Genomic DNA, 24,280 nt, shown 5'->3' with positions numbered 1-24,280 from the left:
TGCCAGCGAACGCGCCGTCGAACGCGTTGTAGCGTAACATCGAACGAGGGAGAAGTGCAGCCTGCTTTAAGCCCGGGGTACTGTCACGGCACGTATCTAGAGTGGCGGTGCTTGGAGTCGCAAGATGAGTCAACAGTGGCATACATTCGGGTATTGCTAGGTCATGGGAGCTGAACAAGTGACAACACGGTAGGCGCGAAGCGGTCAGCACAGCCATAGAAGAGTCAGCTCGCCCTTGGTGGGCGAGAAGGGCTGTACTGGAATGACGGAAGAGGGTTGATTGCACTGTCTCAAGGCAAAGTCGCACCTGGCGGGCGCGTGAAGCGTTGGATGTCAGTTGCATGGTTCAGTGACTTTGGGCGTTGGTCAAGTACCAAGGTTATGTAAGGCAGTGCTGCAAGTGATTCGCCCCGCTCTGCTGCCTGCCCTTAAACTCCCACACCGCCCGCACCCTCACCGTCCTACATTACCATCCACACACCCGACAACACTTTCGCCTGCCCACTTGTACACACTCACATACAAATACACAGCACCCTTATCATCACCCAAGATGCGTTCCAAGTTTAAGGACGAGCACCCGTTCGAGAAGCGCAAGGCCGAGGCGGAGCGCATTCGCCAGAAGTACAACGATCGCATTCCCGTACGTTTGCCTCTGGCCTCTTCATCTGCTCTGCCACGCGCAACAGCTAACAACGCGTAGGTAATCTGCGAGAAGGTCGAGAAGTCGGACATCGCGACCATCGACAAGAAGAAGTACCTGGTCCCTGCCGACTTGACCGTCGGCCAGTTCGTCTACGTGATTCGCAAGAGGATTAAGCTGTCGCCTGAGAAAGCCATCTTCATCTTCGTCGACGAGGTCCTGCCGCCTACTGCCGCTCTTATGAGCTCGATATATGAGGAGCACAAGGATGAGGATGGTTTCCTGTACATCACGTACGTAGCATCCACAGCGCAATGCGAAGCAGCTGCTGACAAACTTCTAGGTACTCGGGAGAGAACACATTCGGCGAGGCCATCTAGAGAGCTCGCTCCATCCCGCATCCCCTTATCTATCGGCCATCAAGGCCGCGGCGAACTCACGGGCGTTATCGGATCACGGGTTTCTTTATCATTTCATGGCAACACTACATGGGCTGGGTGATTGATGGGTATTCTTGATGGGCGATTCGGTGCCACGGCAGACTCCCTATTACTCAGCGCAAGGCAAACACTATCTGAGAATGAGGCGGATCAAGCACAAGGCAGCTAGATCGGGCATTCGCTCGAGACCAAGCTCTACGAATATCAAGGGTGGCGGTCGGATAGATTGTCTTCTTCCCTTGCGCTGTACCTGTAGTTTGATCATCATATTTCAGCCCAAATGCACCGGATGTAATCCAAGACCATTATCTTCACATGACCCAATCTGTGACGTCTCGTATGTAGCGCGTGAAGCGCTATCAGTGCCTGATGGAGCAGCGTGACTTGCGGCTCCTCCGGCCTGAAACCCATGACGCCATCACCCGCCTCACAAGACATCGGGTCAGCCTCAGAGCACGGTGACTGCTTTCAAGGCTTGCTACATGGAAAACATGCATGGCAACGTAGAGTGCACTAGTAGCTTCTGCAACACTCTGCCATGTTTACATTAAGCGCTCCTAGAAGCGTGCTTGCTGGAGTAGTGCATATGGGGCAGCCGCGTGGGGAAGCTCCAAGCCGGCGGTAGGCACGGACCACAGCAAATGCAGGTGCAGTGGATCGTCGACGGATGTGATCTGGGAGAAGTTTATCGAGACTTCAACACGGAATCCTGCCCTTTCAGGAACTGCCACCTACGTCGGGTTCTCACATTTGCTCCATCTCTGCAGCGAACGAACAACATCCACACCACCACAAGCAGTCGACCGCATTGTTCCAAAAGAGTATCCAAGAACCCCACAATCATGGCGATCCAGTACATAATATCAAAGTGAGTCGATCACTCTCATCCAACCTGCTCCATGAGCTGACAGTCTGTGTAGACGCCTCGATCCTCTTTTCGCCATATCGATCGGTCTCGCTGCGGCCTTTACACGGATAAATCGCGAAGAGAAAGAGAAGGGCAGGTCGACACAGGAGAGTATAGATGTTTTGAAGAGAAGGTGGAGTCTTGCATGGCAGCAGGGCAATGAGGTAGAAAATAAGGCTTGAGGTCCATGACATGAGAGTCGACGGCAAGAGGAAGGGTTGTAAGACCAAACAGACATGGCAAGCAAAATGTACGGAATCGCACGCAAAGCACAGCGGCACCGAGAGCGAGCGATATGATACCCGGTCACGAAAAGACCATAAAGAGGGACGTGTGTTACATTCAAGAATACCAGAATTCAAAACATCATCAAAAGTTCTACTCCTCGCTTTCTACCACGCGTACTCGGCATCTTCATCTACTGCTTAACCACATGCATAGTCCGAACAAGCTCTAGGACATTCCACCAACCCCTGATTCATTGATTCTTCCCAACTGTAGAACAAGGCCGAACGGTATTTACCACGAAGACATAGTCCGTGTCTCAACAACGCTGGTTGGTCCGGATGTATGCTAAGGAAAAGCACGCCTATCTTGCCGACAATCGGCCCCTTAAAAACTCAAACCAACGCATCTGAGCAGGAACATGTAAGATATCTGCATCGCACTGTGGTATCCCGATTCCCCGAGTGGATGGGTGGGTCTTGATTGGCCTGATAGTCTTGCCTAACAAGCTCTGACGAATAGGAAGTCATGGCGGAGTAGTGCGCGGGAGTGGCAATGTCTGAAAACTTCCGGAGAGTACCACGGTAATGGCATGTCTACTACATATAATGACTGGCTGAGTATGATGCTACGAGTCATGGTAACGTTAAGGATCGTGAGCACCTGACCTCGGGACGTTACACCGCGTCACCGGCTAGATAAGGATCACCGTTTCTTAGGCTTCACCGACACTTGGATACGACAAGACGTCAGAAGGCTCAGACATCCACCGGTTAAGACATCCTTCCAAGTGCTTGTGTCAGAGCCGAAACCCGTTCATATGTACTGACATACCTATGTATTAGTATAAGTGTCGGGCATCCTCAGTTAGACGAGCATCATCAAACTACCTACCCATCATGGATCCGTTGGCCAACAACACGAACCCACAATGGTGGAAAGATTCTGGAATGCGGAGACTCAACTTCCTGCTTCTCGCATGCTACATTGGTGCCATGGCCAATGGCTACATCAGTTCTCTCATCTCCAATCTCATCGCCAACCCCAGATACTTTCAAGATATACAAGGACTTTCCCATCCCAAGTTACTCGGATTAGTAACTGCTGCTCAGTCTATGGGTTGCATCGCCGCTTTCTTCCCAGCGCCATGGCTATCCGACAAGTACGGCCGTCGCGTCGGAATTATCTTTGGCAACATTGGTATGATAGCTGGCTTTACGGGACAGATATTCTGTACAAGGTTCGATCAATTCCTTGGCATGCGTATACTCGTTGGATTCTCCAGCATCTCCAACACGATCTCATCCTCGGCTCTACTTGTCGAACTTGCGCATCCACGCCAAAGAGCTGTTGCTGGTGCGCTCTTCAACACCTGTTATTTCATCGGCTCGATCACTGCCGCTTGGGTATCTTACGGAGCTTTGAGAATACGGGGCTCATGGTCGTGGAAGTTACCCGTTGCTATCCAGCTGTTCTGGTCACTGGCACAGCTGAGTTTGATAATATTCTGTCCAGAGTCACCCAGGTGGCTTGTACGACATGGAAAGCAGGAGAAGGCCAGATCTATCATGATAAGATATCATGCCAACGGTCACGACGGAGATGAGCTGGTATCATCTGAGTTTGCGAGGATGTGTGCATCGACTGCGGCTGAGGCCCATAATAATACAACTGGATGGTTGGCGTTACTTTCGACCCCAGGCAACCGCAAACGCCTTGTTCTGTCTGTTGTCATAGCCGTGGCCACACAGTGGGTTGGAAACGGAATCATCAGGTGTGTACAAATGCATGTACAAAAGGATAACCTACTCATAATTTCACAGCTTCTACCTGGCACCGGTACTACGAACAGTCGGAATCACCAACTCTCTCCACCAACAAGGCATCAATGGTGGGCTTCAGATATACGTCTGGTTCTTAGCTTGCGGTGCCGCACTCCTATGCGAGAAGGCTGGTCGACGCCGCCTTTTTCTGACATCCACTGGCCTGATGCTAGTCTTCATGGTGCTGATAACGATCTGTTCGGCTTTATACTCAGCCACAGGCTCCACTTCTGCTGGCTATGCAGTGATCGTATTCCTCTTTCTTTTCTTCGGCGGTTACGTTATTGGTCTGACGCCCATACCGATCCTCTACGTCAATGAAATCTGGCCAAGTCATCTCCGAACAAAAGGCACCAGTGTCTTTTGGGTATCCCAAGCGGTATCAATTACCTTCAATCAGTTTGTAAATCCGGTTGCCATTGATAAGATTGCTTGGAAGTACTACTTGGTCTATATTGGTGTTCTGGTCGTCGTTATTAACTTCATCTTCTTCTATGTGCCAGAGACGAAGGGTCTTTCTTTGGAGCAAATTAGCAGTATATTTGATCCAGTGCAGGAAGTCGCTATTGAGCTACCGGATGTTAGTCGAGAGGCAAGGGCATGAGGAGTACTTTGCGTAGGCGTTTGTCTTCTTAGTTCAGAAAAGTTTCACGCATCAAGTATGAACGGAGAATTCTTCCAGTCCGCAAAAGTAAAGAGGAAGTCTGAAATACGTGGTGATAGGAATATAGCAACTAAACAAAGATTTGACGACCAGTAATGTAAGAGCTCTTTCTGAACTATATTAAGACGATTGATACAACATCTTACAGCTGATCTCCCCATGGAACCACTTTTGTCTCCTGATTATGTCTCTTTTCTAGAATCACTAGTGACTTTTCTACTAGCCCTCCTCTCATTTATAACTGTCTGATTTGCCGTCTTCCGCTCTTTAGCTGCGTTTCATAGGTATACTCTTAGGCGTGATTCTCTCATAGTAGAGAGTAGTAGCATTGAAGTCTTCTTGCATAGGATTTTCCGTAATTGCATTCGGATGAGCATCAGTCGGCGGCAGATCGGTAATGGCCGCATCATTGCAGAAGAATTGCGCTCTTTCGGCTCGGAATGGAAGCGCCGGGCCAGTGACGCCGGCTGTGTAGTGACCTGCATTGAAACTGGCACCGCTATGATAGGTGGCAGATACGAGCTTATATTGTACTGGATAAGGGTTCTGGATTGTTGCTGGGATGTCCATGTGCGCTGTCAAGTCAATGGTGTCAGGTATTGATATGGGGTTAGTATTCTTGACCACGTTCACAACCATTATGGGATCGCCAGTTTTTTTGTCCACCTTGACGTTGCCGTATTTATCCTTTCTTTCCTCTGAAACTTGTTGAACAAGATTGATTTGAACACGAAGGTACTCAGGTGCAGCTATAATCGTTCTCCTGATCGACTGAGTCGAGTACTTCTTGCAGGAACAACTGGAGGATGCTGAGATGGCTGTGGGATCACTAAAGTACCGGGAAAGGGCATTTTCGACTGTGTCGTCCATGATATTAGCATCTGGAATGATTCTAATTCCCAGCATCTCATTCACGTTGTCGGATCGAGTGGCATCACAACCATCGCAAGTGTGGACTTCACGAGTCCTGACGTGGAAAAGTGAATCATATTCAGCTTGACGCGCTGCTCCATGAATAGTACTGTTCAAAGTCAATATGTGATAACCCAAGAGATTGGAACTTGGAACGAAGATGCACTCACTGAGGATCGTAACTATTCTGGATGCCGTCAAATATCCTCAGTAAAAATTCGTCTGAATCTTGCTGAGCTGTCATGTAGGATAGTCTTGCTACACGAGTTATGCTTTCCTGCTCTGCCTGTGTAGCTAAGAGCTCGACTGTGTCATTGAGTCCTGGTGGATTCACACAGTACCAACGTTCAGCTAACGTATGTAACGGAAGTATAGCCTTGTGTTGGTGCGGGAAAGGATTGGGTGCGAAGGTTGGTTGACCACCTATATCAATATCACTCCAATAGTCTATCATCAATCTCTTCAATAGACACGGAGTGCATCCTCTATATTCAAGGTCTTCTTCATCGTCCTTATTTCTCCCCTTCTTCTTTTTAGACTTGCTGATCTCATCTTCAAGCAATTGTAGCGTTAAGGGGTCAGAGGGGAGCACGCGGTTTGGGTCATTCGCGTGGCAAGGCCAGTGATTTCCTCTGTTATGTTTCTTGATCCAATTAACAAATCTAGGGAGATGAAGTAGAGGTTGTAGGGCTCCATGGCGGTAACAGTTGTTTCCCATATTAACAAGGCCTCTAGGGCGTTTGCTTTGGCGCTCGATCTTCCATTTCTTGCTTATGGCGTTGGCAACTCTTCGACGTCGCGCTTGATCCGGGCCTTGTCGAGGCGCCATTGCATAAGTGTACCTAGGTATCGTAATGATATTTTAGTCGTATGTGATGAAGCAGATAGATCGAATAGTTAACTTGTATAAGAGACCGAGAGTAGACGATATTCTCTTAAAATACGTTCGCCGTGGCATCATGCCATGAGGTTTTCGTTTCATTGTTCTTGCCAGTCTTCTATGCATTTGTTTAAGATGTGCAGAGAACAGCAGGTCAAAGAGAGAGACAAGAAGCGGCCTATGCATTGTTCTTACACGTAGACAATGCAAACTCAAAGCGAAGAGAACGAGATGCCTGCCCATTGTTCCCTTCGGCGAAGACACACATAGTTTTAGAACGCGTCCTGGAAGCTCAAGCAATTTGAGTTTCTTCATTTCGATTGTATCTCAGTCAGTCATACAGGTATCAATTCTAGGCAAACTTTTGCGCAGAACGTGAGATAAATGCTCTCAGCAACAAAGAGACTAGCCCTGGTTTTCCCATCAAAGAACAGCAAGATTGCGACTGATTGGTCGCTTTTGGTACTTAAGACCGCAATTAGGAGATATTCAGGTCGTTCGAATAGCTATGCTCCTGGATGTCAGGTGCAAGTACCCTCATGTTTCTAAACCTTCTTGCCCTTGCCTTTTCCCTCACTTCGGTTCTCACCATCATCCTCATTATCCTTGCTTGTCTCCTTCGCATCTCCATCGCTAGTACCGTTGCCCAGCATATTTACCAGTCTTTCCTTTTTTTCTTGGTTACTTAGACCTTGTTCCCGTCCTTGACGGTCAAGATTTTGCGCTTCCATGGTATCTTCAAAAGGAGCCTTCAGTGCAACATCGCTGGCGATAGAGCTGGGCGTACTATCGTGACTTACTGTGACAAGATTATCTTCTAGATTATCGGAAGTGGTGAATTTCTTGTGACTGGTAGGGGGTTCGGATTCGGAAGACTCGCCTGTTTCGAAATCCGTTTCCACGTCTCTGTGTGGCGCGTCGGTAGGGTCTTCTTTCCAGTATGCGCCGGTGCTGATGTTCTTTGGAGGCATGCTAGAAGAACGCTTCGAATATAGTGGTGATATATGTTGCTTGCAGAGAGCACATTATAACATGACCATGATTGCTACGCATCGTAAGAAGAGATCACATGCAGATAACTCTCATCAGGCCAACTTTAAGCGTAGCAAGCGTCTTTCAAGCATATTACCGTTCATAGTTACGCTTGACATGTCGCCCTGATTGCTGTCGCATAACTGTACTACCAGGTACTTTCTCCAAATCCGTTTTAGCCCAGTGGTGCTGCAGATAGTCTGCCAGTAGTTCCCAGCCCATATAACACATTTGTCGCGCATCAACAAGAGATGAACACTTTAGAAATTACTGAGACCGAAAATATCCAGTTCTTTACTTTTCTAACACGTATAGTCGCCAGAGTATCAATGATCCCAGCCCTGAAAATGATATGGTTTCGGCCGAAGGGCCTGCGTATGCAATTGAATGTGCTGGCATTGACTGAAAAACTCAGGATCTAAGAAGTGTGGTATAGCTCGGCAATCAGAGTGCTCTTGCGTTTCGCTCTCTACAGTCTATGGTTTACGTTGTTGAGGCTCAACGAATCCTTGAGAATGTAAATGAGATCCTTACTAAATTTGACACATACGCTAAACGCTGAATACGTTGATGTTCCCTCGCGGTCTTTGGATAGCTCTGGAGACCGATCCAAGGTGGTAGCCATGATGCGCTATTGGTGACGTTGCGAGGATGGGGAGACGTGTGATTGCGGCACATCGGAACGTACTCCTCTTCTGTTTGCACAGGAGCAAACGTCCACAAAAGAATATCGTGCGTTGATGGTTGAAGTAACAGAAATATTAAACTGAATTGCTTCAAAGAGGTCGCGACGTGTTCACATTAAGCAATGCGCAGGCGGGTAAACCTTGGAAGACGCATCGCCGCCCGTCGACCTACTAATAGGTGGTCACTCCACGTCATCGGTCAGCCTTCTGTCCAATCGACTCATTCTATTCTGGTAGAGCCAAACAAATATTGAAACTCCTCCTATAGAGCATCGCCTTACGGTAGCAAGAAACTGATCGGACTTCATAAACCCTGTATGACAGTATCACCAAGGTCCGCCCATACTCTGTGGATGTCCTCCACCACCGCTTCCACCGTGTCCAAATCCATGACGCGATGGTATAACTGCAGCTTGACCGCCTCCAAAGCAATGATTGCCATACTGTTGACCTCGAGCCTGCCCCTGACCACCAGCATACATACCTTGTGTTGGCATCTGGGAAGGCACCTGCTGAGCATACGATATACCCTGGACAGGACTAGGCAAAAGACCCTGTGGTAGTCCGGCCCCACAACCATGTTGTGGTATCTGCTGTTGCTGGGTTCCAGTATATGTCGAATGCGATCCCCTAGTCTGCTGCGTGCTCTGCCCAAACCCATACGTACGATTCGGCTCCAGCATCGCCGTTCCTGCATTGGTGTTGGTCGTCGCAGCGACACCTCGATTTTTGGGTGGATTTAGCGCAAAGCCCCAAGTTCCCTCTCTCAACTTTCCCTTGACGAATCCGACTTTCTTCGCCACACCCTTGGGCATATTGCTTTCGTCACAACCCCCAATCGCCCATTCACATGCCTTGACAACAGCATCCCACATTCCCTTCTCTGTGTCACTGAGTACTGGGTTGCCTTTCTCCTGCCTTACGCGTTCTAGGACGGCCATCATGAGTCCTTGTATGCGATTTGTGACTCTCTCGAGATCTTGAGAGGATTGTGGAATGAGGACGTGAAAAGTGGCAGGACTAGTAGGCCGAATCCTGACCTTAGCAAAAGCAATTTTGACAGGCGCTGCGGTGTAGTAGTCTTGTGTAGATGCGCATGCAGGACCAACCGAAAGTCGTGCAAATGCTGGTACCCCAGCACCAGAGGCTAGAAGAGCGAAAGGGCTATCAGCTAACTGAACAGCATGATGAATCGTTTCATCTTTGCCAGCTGCTCTGCATTTGCTCTTCTCGTAGCTTTCTTTGCTAACGCACATTTTGGCCCAGTGTCTCGCCTTGTTCGCATCGAGATGCTTCTGCACCATCTTGACTACATCACTACCGTATCGGCCTTCACTCGCACTTCGTAGCCTAAAAGCGAACGTGATAAGTTCATCTTGCGCTTTGTGAAGATGGGAGCGGGCCAACGAGTTAGGCAAAAAAGTGTTGATGTAGTAACCGTAGTAGTAAATATAGGTGCCCAGATATTCGAAGTTAAGTAGTTGGCTAGGTGCATCGAGGAAGACAACTGGTATGTCTAATTTCTTCGCGTATTGCTCTAAGCGCTCCAGATCTGGCAGTGTATTCGCGCGCCCAGCAGCGGAAGGCGCGATACATTCCGTGAGATTGAGAGATCCTGTAATGGTGATGGCAGATAAAGCAGATCGTAAAGAGGATGTCGTGATGTTGATCCACTGGAGCAAGAAGTGTAGCACAGCACCGTGATGCCAAACAATCTTCTTCAACCCACTCATTTTCAACACGCGCTCAACTGCCGTATTAACTCTCTTCACTGTCTTAACAAGCGCCTCTTCCTGTCCGGATAAAATGCTGTTATCCCATCCCCTCGCTACCACTACCTTGCTAAACACCACCACTGTACCTTCGAGATGTCTCTCGCCGTCAGCCCCAGTCAGATACTCCACCAATTGGCAAATTCGACCAAAGCCGTTCCGAGACCGGCTTTCTTCGGCAATGATCAGCATACTACCATCACCGTCATTGGCGCCTTTGTGCTTGCGCACCCCCAGGTCGCACAATTTAGCAATGACCGAAGTAAGTTGCAGAAGACCATCGGCATCGGAATTGGATTCCCAAATGTGGAGAACTTTCGGGTCACAGACCTTTTCCAGGGTAGACTTGGACGCATTGGCAAAAGAGGACTTGTACTGATCTGGCATCGACTGCACTGACTTCTTGAAGGTGTCGAGGTCGCTGGACCAGGGGCCGTTGAAGGACGCCATCTTCTCGCGGTGACGGTGCTTGCGCCGATGTTGAGATTGCGAACAAGAGCTACAATGACGAGGAGAGGTAGCAGGGCCGTTGGAAGACTGGGTAGGACGCAAATCGTTGTGCGGACGAATTGGAGAGTAACGATTGATGAAGTGGTTGATATAGTTCATTGAAGGTCTGGTACTACCGTATTTGTCGTCCTGTAGGTTCTAATAGGTGACGAATCGTGGTTTGCTTCTACCGTGTGGACGTAGTGTTGGCGATCGTCGGTGTGAAGCGGTCGAACTCTGTGTGAAGTGCAATATGCGAACTAGACATGTGAGTGCAAGGACTTACAATTGCAATCGTTCATTGTATGGGAAAACAAACATAGCAGCGGGTTCTATGAAGCATGCGTCGCCAGTATTGCTGACGGTGAAGCAGCATAGAGCATATCGTGTGTAGCCAACGTTTGAGGGGGAAAAACGACGTGAATGATGAACGTGGAGATGCGATGTTGCCGATCGCAGTTGTATCTAATCTTGCCAGTGCCTCGTTGAACGTAAGCAACCCTAAAAACCTCGCCAATGTATCCTACCAGACCGTAACGCCATTCAATAATTCCATAAGAGTATCCGGAGTGGGTTTACTTGCCAACGCCACCACCATGCTCCAAGATGGTCTGCTTGTCGAGCTTCTCTACTTTCCTACTCAGTAGTGCGCGTAGCTCAGGGCTGATGACTCTCGCCTCCTGCTCCTCTTCGCCGACCTGTTTTCCTTTGTCTGTGCCCGAGGCCACCGCCTGGTCTTTCGATTTCGATGCATTTGCCACCGTATTGGGTCCCGGACCGGCCACGACTGCAGCAGCCAACTTGCGTTGTCGCGCTTGTGGTGCAGAAGGGAAGTTACCCTTCTTGTCGATCGTCTCTACCGTTCGTTGAAATCTTTTGAAAAGTGACTCTGCGCGAACGAGCGTTGATTCGAGATCCATAGTACCAGATAGTTCGTTGACTACATTGGTGTTAGCATCATTCACAGCCAATATAGATCGTTTGATTTCGTAGCTTACCATACTTGAGCACCTCGTCAAAGTGCTGTAGATGTGCCATGATGACATCTCGGTGCTTTTCCAGAATAGCTAGTGCAATGAAGATGTGGAAATTGCTGCTCTGGTAATCGGTCCAGAGCGATTCCCACAACCGCAGTACATCTGCCCATTCAAACTCGCGCTTGTACCATACAAGCAACATGCGGAAGAAGAAAAAGAAGTTTGTTGACTCGGCAGACTGAAGATGAAGATACAACTTGGGGTCCATGAGCTGTACGAGGTGATCGAGAGTCATGAGCTGCTTGCGCATGCCCGACTGGTCTCGTAGAAAGTTGCGCTCCTGTATGCATGTTAACTGCTATGTCTAGACTGAAATTTCGTCCATCTTGGAACATACCATACGCTCCATGAATCCAACAAAGCCCCAGAATGCGACGGCGTCATCCTGCATGACTGCGTAGATGGGCGCAAGCAGGTCGCTCATACCCTGAACGTAGCCAAGGTCCTTATTGTACTCGTTGTATGTCAGTAACATATCCTTCATCTGCTCCAGATGAACATTGGTGCCCACGTCCGCGAAAGGCGAGTCGGGATCGGGATGAGGAATGTCCTCGCCGGCGAAGATTGGGATATTGCGGTCTGTGCGATGTACATCTTTCTCTACACAACGGACCCCATAGAATGGGACAAGTCAGCCAACTTCCAGGCAAGCGTGTAACGCGCAAGGGGACATACCTATCCTGTTCTTCTGTTCTCTCCACCACTCTTCTTGCTCTTCGTTCTGGTTTCCCTCAACCATGCGCTCCCACCAAGCACCCTTGAGTCGAATGTATTCATCTCGCCGACTGTTGACGTTCGCGCGTCGCTCTTCATCTGAGCTATCCCATTCGTATACTCCGAGAAGGAACAGCCATGCCTCCTTTCTTACGCCGTCATCAGGATCTAGGCCTCCGTGGAAGATTCGGTCTTTGACCTCGTCTGGCGTCAGTTGGAGCCGTCCCTTGGGATCGAAGAAGCCTTTCCACTCGGTCAAAGTGACTGGTTGTCTTCTGTCGGCCATGGTCATCTTGTCCATATCAAGAATCTCAAAGTCACCAACATCACTTTCTTCCATGGCCAGAACATCTTTCGCTGTCCAGATTCGCTGGTTTCGCTCACGCTCGCTTTGTTCCGCAATGCCCATAGCCCATCTTGCGAGATATAGCCGTGCGCTGTCAAACTCCTCTTGCAACGTCTGTACCTCGGGGTTCTGTATCAGGCGCCTAACCTGAGGAGGGATCTTGGGGTTGTCTGCCACGGCCTGGGCAGTCCTCCGCGTGAACGTTGTGACTTGGCTGAGCTTTTCGAGGAAGTTCCATCTAGCTTCCTTGAGTGCCTTTGTGACCGGATCCATTCCACCGTCTCGTTTGCCAGTCTGCTGTGAAGACGACGCGTCTGTCTTGCCTTCGGTGCTCTTCCTTGGTGCGACGTCTTTGCCAAAGGATTTCTTGTCGTCTTCTGAAGGGTCGATAAGGTATATGCTCGGATCGGCTCCAGAACGTTCAACTGTGACGTATCTCTTCAGCCATCTCAGTACCTCGTCGCCGCCCCAGAACATGCCTCCGCCATCGCCAAACGGATCGAAGCTTTCCTTGGCCAACTTCTTCCGCTGCATGATGGTAGACTGACACTCGCTATCGTGGAAGAAGAGCGCAGGAAAGCTGTCACCAGCCCGAGTGTTGATGACGACGCTTCCAAACCACCACCCGATGCTCGGTGGCCGTATGAGGACGGAGTATATCTCGCTGACAGGCAGCGCGAATGCATAGCCGGGAGTTCCGGCGTGAGTGGATGGTGTGGGAGGCGGAGGCACAAGGTATGACTGCCTTGGTGGTGACGACGAGTCGGACAGGTCAACTTTTACGTATGTATCGTATGCATCGCCGAGGTTTGACTCTGGTATCCAAGCGAGGAGCAGCGATGACGCGTTCACGCTTCGAGCGGACGAGGATGAGGTTGGACGCGCATCACCGGCGGTTCGGTTGGACTTCTGCTGCACTAGAGCGACAAAGCCTGGGATGTTGTCCTTTGAGGAAGGCGAGGGATGTACGTATACCTGCACATGTTAGGTTGACTGCATGGTGTCGCGTCAAAGTAGGTTATACATACTTTGCTCTTTGTGTATAACAGCTTCACACCCTTCCCACTGCTAGTATGTCGGATCGTGTTGTATTCGCCCTCTTCATCGTCACTCAAGTCGTAGAAGCTGGCCGACGGCGATGGCGGTCCAGGGGCCGAGGAAGTCATGCGGGGCTAGGCGGCGTCCTACAGACGCGGTGTTGAGGTTTAATGATGAGGTCAAAGCAAGACAGTCAGATATCATATGCAGAGAATATTCACGAGCAATATAGGTATAGGGCAGAAAACATGCGCGTAGGTGTTTGGCGCTTCAGATGTTGTAGGTGCGAGTGCCCAGGTGATTGATGCTCGATGATGACGCGCTGTGGCGGTGCAACACGCCACGCGGGGAACGCGTCGCCCCTCTATCGAATCAAGTAATGTGCTCTAGCTGCGACATGTGGGTAAAGCAACTCTGGACATACATGAGATTTCGAGGCAACTGTGAGTGGGTTGTATTTATATTAAGGGCTCATCTGTTATGTGACGGGCGCCATGCTGTCAAGTCTACAAAACCGATGCTGCCTACCCAGTAACGACCAAGACACAACTCCGTTGCGCCGTGCTGAATGCAATAAGAACATGATCAACGCATGCGCGGTCCGCTCGGCAGGCCCATACGTCCACCTTGTGGCCCGCGTTGCGGTGGAGGTGCGCCACCGCCGTATCCTCCATTCTGTGGCGCGTAAGGGTCGTCGTTCCCGCTCCATGGAGAATTCGAAGACATGCCGCCAAAGGAGCCCTGCTGTCTCCCACCAGCACTGCCAGTGCTTCCATAGCTGTTGCTTCGATCGTCAGGATAGGATGGGCGTCCACCCTGTGCCGACTGTGAGTTGGCGGACTCTGAAGACAGGCCACGTGGGGCAGGACTATGTGATCGTCCCCATAACCTGGCCTTGAGCCTTTCCTGTGCCGATGTACCTGATCCTGCCCCTGCACTTGGTGGTGGTGAGGCTTCTGTCTGTGGACGCCCTCCCAACGAGCTTTGATAGCTCCCTGCTCTCTGACTGGGTAGTGGCCTCCCTTGTATTTGAGGCTCTGGTGTCAACGAATTGCCCATGGGCCGACTTTGTAGTGGGCGCGCTGCTCCACCCCGTCCTCCTGCTCCTCGTCGAAGTGACTGAGGCTCTTGCGGTGGTTGTTGCGGCGCAGGGTTGTCCCATAGATCGCTCAGTCCTCCTCCTCTGCCCGCTGGCTGTGCCTGTGCCTGCTGTCTAGAAGACGCGAACTGAGAAGATGCAAACTGGGCGGGCGCAGGCTGCGGCGCCTTTGGGTCCGGTGGAAGCCATTGTGGAAACGGTCTTCCTTTCTCCGTGTAATACGCGCGAAGAACTCTGGAAAGATGCGAGTCGTCTTCTGTATCGCCGTCTGCTTCGTCGGATAGGATCTGCCGTCGGAGGTTGTTGTAGCGCGATGTTGTATTTGTGAGGAGATTATTAAGATAGGACGACATAGTTATGTCGTTGTCCCAAATCGTATGTTTTGGCGACCGGTGTGAGTGTTCAAGGCCTTTATGCAGGCGTATGGGTGTTGGTGATTAGTGGTGGTGCGAGGCAGTCGGGTCGCGGTCGGGTCGCTGTTTCCAATTTACTCGGCGTTTGGGAGCGAGGACCCTGGAGTTACCAACCACCCAAACCCACGAACGTTTCTTCACCACACCCGATACGCTCCTCTACTATACGTGATGCTTTGTCTTCATGTTAACATGCGCAATATTTGTCAAAACTACAGACGCGTCTACCAACGGGCTCTCACTCGTGCACTAGACATTTGCAGGCCGAGTTTCGACAGGGGAAATTATGCACGCTGACCGACCGCTTCATGTAAAGCAATGTACCCGAGCGTCGTCCTGCATCTTGAAACATCGTGAAACTATACTTCTACTCAATTATGAAATACGGGTTGAAGTAAGACTTTCTCATCATTTGTGTGTAGCTTCTGGGCTGCCATACAAGCAATAACAACACCCTGGGCCGAAACTAATATAGCTTACTCACCTCCACTAACCTTGAACACGGCGGGGCAGTATTCGAAAAATCTCATGGCAGATCTCCACTGCATACGCACGTATGTGCATATCGCCACAAGCTAGCACCTGGAAACGGCATCCTGAAGGGCTGAAGGGCGTACTTCAACTTCTAAATTATATGTCTCCTGAATGATATCGCCGCTTCCGACATATAGAAAACCCCGATTCCCTCCCAAAAAAGATCTCGAATAAGGATGTCACCAGAAGAACAAAGACAGGCCCGAGAGCAGAAAGAGGAAGCTCGAGAGCGCGAGATTATCAACGCTATCACCAACGTGCAAGATGAAGCTACCCAGATCGACATCATTATGAAAAATCGAAGATGCTTTGCACCAGCCTTGGACGGAGATGGTAAATCCTATCCAATCGTGCAAGACTACATGAGCAGCAATACAAAGGCAGAATACGTCGCAAAGAAACTCCTTACACCCATCAACGACGCTATTCTACAGAACAGGAAAGACCTGAACTTCGGGAATCTCTGGATCTCAATAATCCACTCAGCAAAACGGCTCCCTTTCCGAGACACTGTCGGTCTCAACAAACTCGTCGTTCTTATGAAGGCTATAAAATCCAGCTTTCCACCTCCAACAGCCAAAGACCCAGAAATATACACATGTCTACGCGGCTTTGGCTGGGATGCCCGCGAGACCATGAACGACTCCCCCGGCTGTGGCTCCGGATACCTTCTTCCCGAAGTACATGCCTACGCCAACATGCTCTATTTCTACGCTCTCCTGACGGTTGAGAAAGTTAGTAACTTCTGGATCTACTGTATCTGGGAGATGCGTAGTGCACTCGAGACCCCACATGAGGATGATGTGCCGAATGGAGCTCATCACCCAGGTACAGCGATACAGAAATACAACGCTACGATCCCTTCTGCCGCAGTGTGGATCTTCGCCGCGGGGAGGCAGGTTTATGAAAGGGAATACGATCTCACCCCCAAAAGAGCAACGCAGGGCAATCCTGGTAGCGGTGGACCGCTGTGGCACGGAAAACCAGAGTTTAGTAAGAAACGATGGGCGCTTTGGAAGAAGAGGTTCGGAGAACTTGCTGAATTGGAAGGTTTAACGGAGGAAGTGAAAGGCATTGCGAAAGAGGCTTATGAGGCTATGAACAGGATTGATAGTGGGTCGAAGTAGTTACGAAGCGAAATTTACGCTTACTTTACATTTCGGTATGGGACTACCAAATCCAGCAGCAAAGTATGATCAGGTTTCAGCATCCCATAAACTGCAAAGTTACAATAACTACCTCCTTGCATTTCACCCTTTCGGCCCTTTCTTATTTGAGCCCGATCGACCGGTATGCTGGTTAGCGAACGGACGGTCCCGTAGCCCGCGTTGTGGCAGGTATCGGAGTACTGTCCGCGAGCAAGATATGGCTTGTCGGCTATTGGGCGCTTACAATCATCCAAGCGCGACTCTCCCATCAGCATGAAGATGGTATGTAGGAGAAGGATCATTGATCGTGATATAGGGCAACGTTTTGTTTACCTTGGGAGAGCAATCGCCAGGGTTAGTCAGCTAGATGAATTTTTCGCCTCTCAAGCCACTGCAGTGTCCTTGCTCGTCCATCTCTTCATCAATCTTTACAAAACCTACAGCCTCTTCTGCATCGAGGATTGGTTCAGACATGTACACCACCTGCCTCACAGCCATGTCCCTAAAGGCCACGTCGACTATTTCCAAGCTCGTGGCACGCATATCGAAATCGATATTTTGACCGCCAGATTGTAGCACCTCCATCTTAGGTTCAATATCCTGAGGTTCTTGCTCATCTTCTTCGTCATCGCTATCAGGGCAAACCCACTCGTTTCCACGGTCGAAGGTGTAGCACTCAAGCCGGGGCCCATAGAGAAGCATGCCGTGACCGTTCCGGACCTTGCCGCCTCGGCATAGCGCGTCCGCTAGAATGTCACTGCGATGGACTGTGTTTTCCCTTGAGACGCGTGGGACTTGATCGAAGTTGTCAACCATAATGATGAGGTAGGTGTGTGGGTGCTGTTCGTATGTCACTATGCCAGCGTTCTCATTTCTGACTTCTAATTTACACATGACCACGAAAGCGGCGATGTCCTGAGGCGGGATATAGTCCCATTGCAGATTCGCCATGTATGCAAATCCATGGTTGTACTCTGCTACCTTGGCAACTTGTTCTGCCCTTTTGGCCCTTTCAAGATCTCTTTTTGTCGGCGCTCGCCGTCGATTGGCCTTGTTGGTGCTGCTGGCCTTCTTCTTGCCCATATCCTTCCAGATGTCTGACTCGTCGTCGGCAGCCAGGAAAAAGTTCATCCCTGTTTTTGACATGGGTCCGGGTGAAGTCGGCACCACAGTGTAGCCTTGCGAAGCCGGGTGATAGTGCGTGAGCAGGGCAAAACCAAAGGCCTTGGCGTACTGCATGCGAGTGGCGTTTGTGGCTGTTGATTGGGGGCCATAGAGACTGAGGTAGGCCGTGCGTAGGGCTTGGAGGCCAGGTATATTGTCGACAGAAGTTTGTCTGAAATCAGGTACCTCAAAACTGACCAAAGTCCGCCAGAACTCTGATGAATACTCAGTCCCTTCTTGTTGTTGGGTGTTGGTGGCATGTTCATCCGGGACTTCGAAAACGCTATGCAACTGATCATCATGCGGTTCAAGATGGTCTGCTGTACTAGCAGGTGTCATCGGCCCTTCGTAGCCTGTACAATAGGCATCACACGGCACAGCATCGGGCATGACCGCATTGTAGCCAGTCGGTTGATGTTCTTGATAGTTGTAATGCTGAGCTGATTCTTGGTACATGTGGTTTCGAGCGGACGGAGCGAACCTGTCCTCAAGATTGGGATCTATGGGAACGTACTGCTGATCGAAGCCTGAAGGCATGTCGGAGTTCATGTTGTCTCGGACGTGGTTGTGATCCATTTTGGCAGTCCAAGTAAGCCGTGAAGGGCAAGTAAGTAGAAACGGTGAGAAACAGAGTAGATATAGTCGACGATTGCAGTAGTTTGCTAGCGTGAATTAGACAGAGGTAAAGGTAGCCTTGTGGCTACGAGTGAAATACGTGCATCACTCGCACCATCCTGGTACCCGTCCAATCGAGTGGCTATTGCTTGCGACCAGCGTGCTATTGCATCTGATGCTGCTTTGACTGTGGGGCTGGCGAAACAGTGATGGTGTCCTTGACGCGCCTCATGTCGACTCCCCACCGACAGGTTGGCTCTCAGTCGCCGTAGTTTCCACACCATCCATCCCATCTGCGGCGCTTTCAGGAGCGCCATCTGCTGCCCTCTTGGCCTGCTGCTTTGCCTTCTGCTTGAGCTTCTTCTCTCGATTCCTCCGTGTGTTCTTCTCGCGCTTGGCTTCCTCCTTCTCCCGTGCAAGACGTGCTGCTTCGCTTTCCTTCTCCTTTGCTTCCTGTAACTTCTTTCTAATGGCTATGCGGGACTTCTTGCCCTTTCTTATGCGCTTGTTTGCCTTGTCTTGGACAAGGACCAGCATGGGAGGATGGCCAACCAGCACCTCTCTACTCATGCCAGCCGGTGATATCTTGCGTACCTTCCACGGCAAGGCGCAACCAGGCCATGGCTGCTGCGACAGCTCCAGGACGCTCCTTCCCTCTATGGCCGCCGCTCTGAACTCTTCCTCGGCCTCGCTTGTGGGTTCGTCGGCGAAATAATAGCTCCGTGGTTTCTTCAAAACCAGTCCTGGCTCTCCGCTATCGGCGTCTGGAGATGAAATTCGGATCTTATGCGACTGTGGAGCGGCATTTGCGGGCGCAGCGAAGAGACGCAACTCTGTCTCATCCTGGTCGCTTTGCGCGATATCGTTGGTATCATCGACATGATCGTCGGTGGTGGCGATGGTGTAGGTGAATTCGTTTTGTATTCTGGACCGCAGGAGCTGTTCGAGGTCTGGATCCGGCGAGGAGCGCGGCGATGATGTGGGAGAGTGCAGCTCGTCGCGGCGAACCCTAACCCTAAAGGTCAGTATGCGGACAACAGGGACACTAGCGAGTCGACCCACCGCTTCGCATCCGGCACTTCAAACATGGCGTCGTCGTGGAATTGTCGAAGAAGTTGTTGTCTCGAAGATTTGTTGCGCTGGGCATCGGCTGCAGGGCGGGAGATCGGCAATTGTCCAGCATGTGGCTAGGAGGTCGGCTAGCGAATGAAGCGATGCCCACGTCATGCTTTGATAAACGCAGGCTCATCTCGATCGCATAGTCCTCACATTCCCATGCCCAGGGCGCCACGGGCCAAAAAGGAACGCGTTACTTGCCTGTGGTCCGCGGCGCCAGGATATGAGGCGTCTAGCACCGATGCAGTTAACCAAGGCACTCAAAAGGGAAGACAGCGGCAGCCACGAGGAGCGTGACATGCCCCCGTCGCCGCCGCCAGTCAAAGACACCCCACCGTTGTGCCTCTGCCCTGGCATAGATTCTTTGCCGTGCCTCTCTGCAAGGACATGTTGAGCCTGCCTGCAACTATACGATAACAATGGGCTACTCGTGGCCCGAAGCAGCACGTGAGCGCGATCTCCACAGGTTTGGCTCGAGCGATACACACTCCTCGACTGCAGCTAAGGATCCACTAGATATTATCGTCCATGGCTCGATGCACAGAGCCTGGTTGATGCGGCCGACGGTTCTGGCAAAGGCCTGACCTACTCGGGCTACCAGCCTCAGACGTCGCGCGACCGCTCCCTGACTGCCTTTGCGCAGTTGGCGACACTGCGTCTAGACACTCGCCGTTGCAGTAAGTGTCCATGTGTGAACTGCATGTGAGACATACACTAACTCCGTACACCATGTTCAGTGGTCTCGCTGATCGACTCGCACCACCAGTACATTCTTGCCGAGGCTACACGCACTCTCTCGCTGTTCAAGCCTGTTGCCGAAGAGCCCGAGGACGAGGTGTGGCTGGGCAACGCCATCTTGACCAAGACCGACGCTGTCTGCTACCACACCTTCACCTCGACGTATACTGCAAAAGAGGAAGATGGGAGCACGCTCACAGGCGAATGCATGGTCATACCTGACTGCAGATTGGACCCTAGGTTTGCCGACAAGGACTATGTCAAGGGCGAGCCGGGCGTGAGGTTCTATGCTGGCGTACCCATCGTCACCAAGGCCGGTCATCGCATTGGCGTCTATGCCGTGTCTGACGAGAAGCCCCGGGAGGGCATCAGTGCTGGCGAATTGCGCTTCATGCAGGATGTTTCCGCTGCCGTCATGGAACACCTCGAGCTGGCCAAAGACAGTGTGGACCGCAACAAGGGTGAGCGCATGGTACGCGGCTTGACGCAGTTCATCGAGTGCTCCTCTGTCCAAGATATCCGCGAGGATGGGAACCGCCCTACCACCATGGAGAAACAGACTGAGAACGCGCGCTTGGTAGCCCTTGACGAAGGAGAGGAGCAAGAAGGCTCCAACACGTCTCTTCCTGTTAGACAGGCCCAGCGCAAGCGCGATGCTGAATCTGACGCAGCCCGCATCTTCCATAGAGCCGCGCGCATAATTCGTCAGAGCACTGAGGCCGACGGCGTCGTCTTCTTCGACACTTCGGCCGCTGGGATAAGAACCCATCTCTACGACTACAACCGCAGCTCCGCTAGTAGCGACGAGAGTGCGACACACAATACCGACACTGGCGACTCGACTGCTTCAAGGAGGCCTAAGAAACAAACTGCCATCACTGCCGATGGAGCGCCCGAAGCAAGTGGAGCTGATAGCAAGGCTTGTCCTGTTGTAGGGTTATCGTTGCGTGAAGGAAACGCGGCCTTAGTACACACAGACTTCAGCTTCAACGAAGCTGCCATGGAACGCTATATCCATCGGTACCCGTACGGAAAATTTTTCAACTACAACGAGGATGGTATCGGCGTCAATTCTTCCGACGAGAAGTCAGAACGCTCCGAGACTGAGCAGTCGGACCGCACAATGGACGGATCTACCGCTAACACTAAGAAGCCGCGCAAAAAGCGAGAAAGATTCATCCCGACCGAATTCCTCAAAGTCTTGCCCAAGGTGAGAAGCCTAATATTCCTGCCACTTTGGTGCCCAGCCACGGAACGATGGATTGCTGGTGGCTTCATCTGGACGACCCAAGCTGGACGACTGATGAGCCCAGACAACGAGCTGCCATATCTGCAAGCGTTCGGCAATTCGGTGACCAGTGAAGTAGCTCGATTAAATGCGCAGAAGGCGGACCGTGCCAAGACTACCTTCATTGCTTCCATATCGCATGAGCTGCGTTCGCCACTTCATGGCATTCTCGGCTCTGTAGAGTTTCTACGCGAAACAGTGGCATCGGCATATCAGGAGTCTCTGGTTTCTTCCATCGAGACATGTGGCAAAACGCTGCTTGACACAATCGACCACGTGCTTGATTACGCAAAAATCAACAAGCTGCAAAAGGCCACTGGCCAGAACAAGCGAAGCCTGGGGCGAAACAAGAGACAGCCTGCTGACAATTCGATCCTTGGCGTTACCTCTGACTTCGATCTAGCGCAATTGGTCGAGGAGGTCTGCGACACTGTGTGCGCCGGTCATACATTCAGGAAGACTCATCACGTCCGAGGATCAGCCATCTATGATCAGGCTGAGAGCAAAGCTGTGAATGGCTCAATGCAAGGCGAAAATGGCAACAACGACGTGGAAGGTAGAGATACCCATGGGTCCGTTGCCGTCTCTTTGATCGTAGCCCCCTACGTTAGCTGGATTGTGCGATCACAACCCGGCGCCCTTCGACGTATCGTTATGAACTTGCTGGGAAACGCGCTGAAGTATACGGATTCTGGTTATATCGCGATCAAGATGCTACAACACAAAAGCTCCGCCAACTTCATAGACTTGTCTCTTAGTGTTGAAGACTCCGGCAGAGGAATGTCACAGGAATACCAGCGAACGAAATTGTTTTCCCCATTCAGCCAAGAGGATCCCTTCAGCTCTGGTACCGGATTGGGTCTTTCAATCGTCAAGCAAATCATAGAATCCTTGAAGGGCGAGATTGAAGTGAGGAGTACCCACAACGTCGGCACTGTCATCAAGATTGGCATACGTCTGCCAATTGGATCCAAGGAGAACGCACAGCAAGATCTTGCCCTCGTTAGAGCACCTCAGGAGTTAAAGAGCACGTCTGTCTCCATTGTGTGCGACATGACTGACACACAAGGTGGCGAACGGGGACTCAAGACCAAAGAGTCCATGGAAAACGCTTGCAAGAACTTTGACATGAAGATTGTTGCATCGAAGCGCTCGAGCACTGACATATCGGTCAACAATATCGACTTCCTGCTCATTGACTCCCCCTCTCTCTATCAGTTAATGCAGAACTCGAACTCTAGTCGTGCTAACAAGTCACCATTGGGAGTGGTTTGCGTCTGCACAGATACGTCGGAGAAGGCCGCCGTGGAGACCCAGCTCGCGAGGCAGGTCGAGGCACTTGGCTGGCTCATAGAAATAGTTACGCAGCCGTAAGTTTCTTGCAGTAACCCTTTGCGCCGCTTTACTAACAGTTTCGATAGATGTGGACCTCGAAAGCTTGCCCGATCACTTCTATCTTGTCAGAAGCGTGCCTCACAACACAACAATGAGCCATCTATTAGTCGATCAATGAGCTCCTCTCTAGTACAGCCTGAATTCCAGTCCCTCGCCCCGCCTCGCGTTCTATCTCAGCGGAGTCTCAGCGACATGTTTCCACAAGATATCACGACGCGACAAGCCAGCAATGTAATTGGAGGCCCGTCCCCACCGCCACCGCGCCCTTTCCCAACCACCACGACTCCTTTGAGTCCCACCCCAAGCGATGGTGGTGAATACTTCAATCCACGAGTCCTCCTTGTAGACGATAACGCCATCAACTTGAAGCTGCTCGTCGTTTTCGCCAAGCGACAAAATCTGCGTTACGTCGAAGCGACCAACGGCTTCGAAGCATTCGAGACGTTCAAATCAGAAGCCACATCCTCTTCCCCACCAGCTCGTCCTTTTGACTTCATATTGATGGATTTGAGTATGCCCGTTATGGACGGGCTGACGAGTACACGCCACATTCGTCAATTTGAGAGCAAAAACGGATTACCAAGGTCGAATATCGTGGCACTCACTGGGCTTGCAAGTGCGCAGGACCAAAAGGATGCACAGGAGGCGGGTGTGGACATGTATCTCGTTAAGCCGGTCAAGTTCGCGGACATTAAACGTGTTTTTGGTGGGAAGTGGATGTAGTCAGGCATGGTTTGATTGGCGTTACTTGCGTTTTGACAGCTTTCTTTGGTACAAGGCATGGTATCTGTGCATTGCGAGGGTGTTTTGGATGGACTTTTGCATGATTGTTTAGGAAAGCCAGGTAGACCTTCGTCCCAGGCGGGGCAGTCGTTATGAGATCTCTATGAAACGCTCCCTATATCACTCGTTCCTTACGTTTGCTGTCCGTTCAGTCTCAATCCCGCTCTTTGCCATCTTGTTATCTTCCTCCTTACGGACGTTTCTTCCAACGAAGTCACGCGACCCACGGGCGCCGAACGGACATTGATTTCAGCTCGTAAGTAATTTGATCCTGCAGGAGCATCCTAGCACACCACCGGCAACGGGCGGCAGTCACGATGCTTCCAAGCCGGCTCATCGGTAATCTGGCCATAGTCATACCGTTTGCTTACTACTGAAT

At 51.0% G+C, this 24,280-nt stretch overlaps 11 protein-coding genes across 11 annotated transcripts; 4 read left to right on the top strand and 7 right to left on the bottom strand.

Annotated features, from left to right (window-relative positions):
- Positions 1-553: 553 nt before the first annotated feature.
- Positions 554-1,023, top strand: CC77DRAFT_1064072 (light chain 3; the record flags this gene model as incomplete). The annotated part of the gene is made up of 3 exons (XM_018528686.1): positions 554-643; positions 704-936; positions 987-1,023. 3 exons carry the CDS (start codon positions 554-556, stop codon positions 1,021-1,023), a joined length of 360 nt encoding a protein of 119 aa, XP_018382869.1.
- A 2,142-nt stretch (positions 1,024-3,165) lies between these two features.
- CC77DRAFT_1033370 (general substrate transporter) lies at positions 3,166-4,642 on the top strand (the record flags this gene model as incomplete). The annotated part of the gene is made up of 2 exons (XM_018526793.1): positions 3,166-3,989; positions 4,039-4,642. 2 exons carry the CDS (start codon positions 3,166-3,168, stop codon positions 4,640-4,642), a joined length of 1,428 nt encoding a protein of 475 aa, XP_018382868.1.
- Positions 4,643-4,969: 327 nt separating this feature from the next.
- CC77DRAFT_1097293 (cysteine proteinase) lies at positions 4,970-6,443 on the bottom strand (the record flags this gene model as incomplete). Its single annotated transcript, XM_018529884.1, has 2 exons — positions 4,970-5,723; positions 5,785-6,443. The coding sequence occupies 2 exons, from the start codon at positions 6,441-6,443 to the stop codon at positions 4,970-4,972; spliced, it is 1,413 nt and encodes a 470-aa protein (XP_018382867.1).
- A 581-nt stretch (positions 6,444-7,024) lies between these two features.
- On the bottom strand, positions 7,025-7,456 carry CC77DRAFT_1022973 (hypothetical protein). The gene has a single exon (XM_018525585.1). The coding sequence runs from the start codon at positions 7,223-7,225 to the stop codon at positions 7,040-7,042; it is 186 nt and encodes a 61-aa protein (XP_018382866.1). The 5' UTR covers positions 7,226-7,456; the 3' UTR covers positions 7,025-7,039.
- A 1,082-nt stretch (positions 7,457-8,538) lies between these two features.
- CC77DRAFT_942239 (hypothetical protein) lies at positions 8,539-10,434 on the bottom strand (the record flags this gene model as incomplete). The annotated part of the gene is made up of 2 exons (XM_018534847.1): positions 8,539-8,618; positions 8,664-10,434. The coding sequence occupies 2 exons, from the start codon at positions 10,432-10,434 to the stop codon at positions 8,539-8,541; spliced, it is 1,851 nt and encodes a 616-aa protein (XP_018382865.1).
- Positions 10,435-11,048: 614 nt separating this feature from the next.
- On the bottom strand, positions 11,049-13,736 carry CC77DRAFT_1064067 (GTPase-activating protein-like protein gyp7; the record flags this gene model as incomplete). The annotated part of the gene is made up of 5 exons (XM_018528685.1): positions 11,049-11,413; positions 11,472-11,790; positions 11,848-12,110; positions 12,186-13,545; positions 13,599-13,736. The coding sequence occupies 5 exons, from the start codon at positions 13,734-13,736 to the stop codon at positions 11,049-11,051; spliced, it is 2,445 nt and encodes an 814-aa protein (XP_018382864.1).
- Positions 13,737-14,130: 394 nt separating this feature from the next.
- CC77DRAFT_1022970 (hypothetical protein) lies at positions 14,131-15,320 on the bottom strand. Its single transcript, XM_018525584.1, has one exon. The coding sequence runs from the start codon at positions 15,058-15,060 to the stop codon at positions 14,194-14,196; it is 867 nt and encodes a 288-aa protein (XP_018382863.1). The 5' UTR covers positions 15,061-15,320; the 3' UTR covers positions 14,131-14,193.
- A 561-nt stretch (positions 15,321-15,881) lies between these two features.
- CC77DRAFT_920126 (hypothetical protein) lies at positions 15,882-16,766 on the top strand (the record flags this gene model as incomplete). The annotated part of the gene is made up of 1 exon (XM_018533709.1): positions 15,882-16,766. A coding segment is annotated over one exon (885 nt), but the record flags the coding sequence as incomplete, so codon positions are not given.
- Positions 16,767-17,165: 399 nt separating this feature from the next.
- CC77DRAFT_942231 (hypothetical protein) lies at positions 17,166-18,542 on the bottom strand (the record flags this gene model as incomplete). The annotated part of the gene is made up of 1 exon (XM_018534846.1): positions 17,166-18,542. The coding sequence occupies one exon, from the start codon at positions 18,540-18,542 to the stop codon at positions 17,166-17,168; it is 1,377 nt and encodes a 458-aa protein (XP_018382861.1).
- A 133-nt stretch (positions 18,543-18,675) lies between these two features.
- On the bottom strand, positions 18,676-19,892 carry CC77DRAFT_251764 (hypothetical protein). The gene is made up of 2 exons (XM_018530877.1): positions 19,644-19,892; positions 18,676-19,590 (listed from the first exon to the last, which is right to left on the bottom strand). Exons 1-2 carry the CDS (start codon positions 19,667-19,669, stop codon positions 18,810-18,812), a joined length of 807 nt encoding a protein of 268 aa, XP_018382860.1. The 5' UTR covers positions 19,670-19,892; the 3' UTR covers positions 18,676-18,809.
- Positions 19,850-24,270, top strand: CC77DRAFT_1022967 (hypothetical protein). Its single transcript, XM_018525583.1, has 4 exons — positions 19,850-20,163; positions 20,214-20,374; positions 20,435-23,093; positions 23,145-24,270. The coding sequence occupies exons 1-4, from the start codon at positions 20,117-20,119 to the stop codon at positions 23,839-23,841; spliced, it is 3,564 nt and encodes a 1,187-aa protein (XP_018382859.1). The 5' UTR covers positions 19,850-20,116; the 3' UTR covers positions 23,842-24,270.
- The last annotated feature ends 10 nt before the right edge of the window (positions 24,271-24,280 follow it).

The sequence above is a fragment of the Alternaria alternata genome (assembly GCF_001642055.1).
Source record: "Alternaria alternata strain SRC1lrK2f unplaced genomic scaffold CC77scaffold_18, whole genome shotgun sequence".
Lineage (NCBI taxonomy): Eukaryota > Fungi > Ascomycota > Dothideomycetes > Pleosporales > Pleosporaceae > Alternaria > Alternaria alternata.
Note: the sequence above shows the minus strand (reverse complement) of the source record. Positions and strands in the feature narration are given on the sequence as shown.

What these genes read in the sequence shown, in the direction of transcription:
- CC77DRAFT_1022973 (XM_018525585.1), bottom strand. Translation starts at nt 7,225, where the DNA reads ATGGAAGCGCAAAATCTTGACCGTCAAGGACGGGAACAAGGTCTAAGT.
- CC77DRAFT_1022970 (XM_018525584.1), bottom strand. Translation starts at nt 15,060, where the DNA reads ATGTCGTCCTATCTTAATAATCTCCTCACAAATACAACATCGCGCTAC.
- CC77DRAFT_251764 (XM_018530877.1), bottom strand. Translation starts at nt 19,669, where the DNA reads ATGTTTGAAGTGCCGGATGCGAAGCG. An exon ending in GAAGTGCCGGATGCGAAGCG is followed by an intron (nt 19,591 to 19,643) that starts GTGGGTCGACTC and finishes CTTTAGGGTTAG; the next exon opens with GGTTCGCCGCGACGAGCTGC.
- CC77DRAFT_1022967 (XM_018525583.1), top strand. Translation starts at nt 20,117, where the DNA reads ATGGGCTACTCGTGGCCCGAAGCAGCACGTGAGCGCGATCTCCACAG. An exon ending in CGTGAGCGCGATCTCCACAG is followed by an intron (nt 20,164 to 20,213) that starts GTTTGGCTCGAG and finishes AGGATCCACTAG; the next exon opens with ATATTATCGTCCATGGCTCG. An exon ending in TCTAGACACTCGCCGTTGCA is followed by an intron (nt 20,375 to 20,434) that starts GTAAGTGTCCAT and finishes CACCATGTTCAG; the next exon opens with TGGTCTCGCTGATCGACTCG.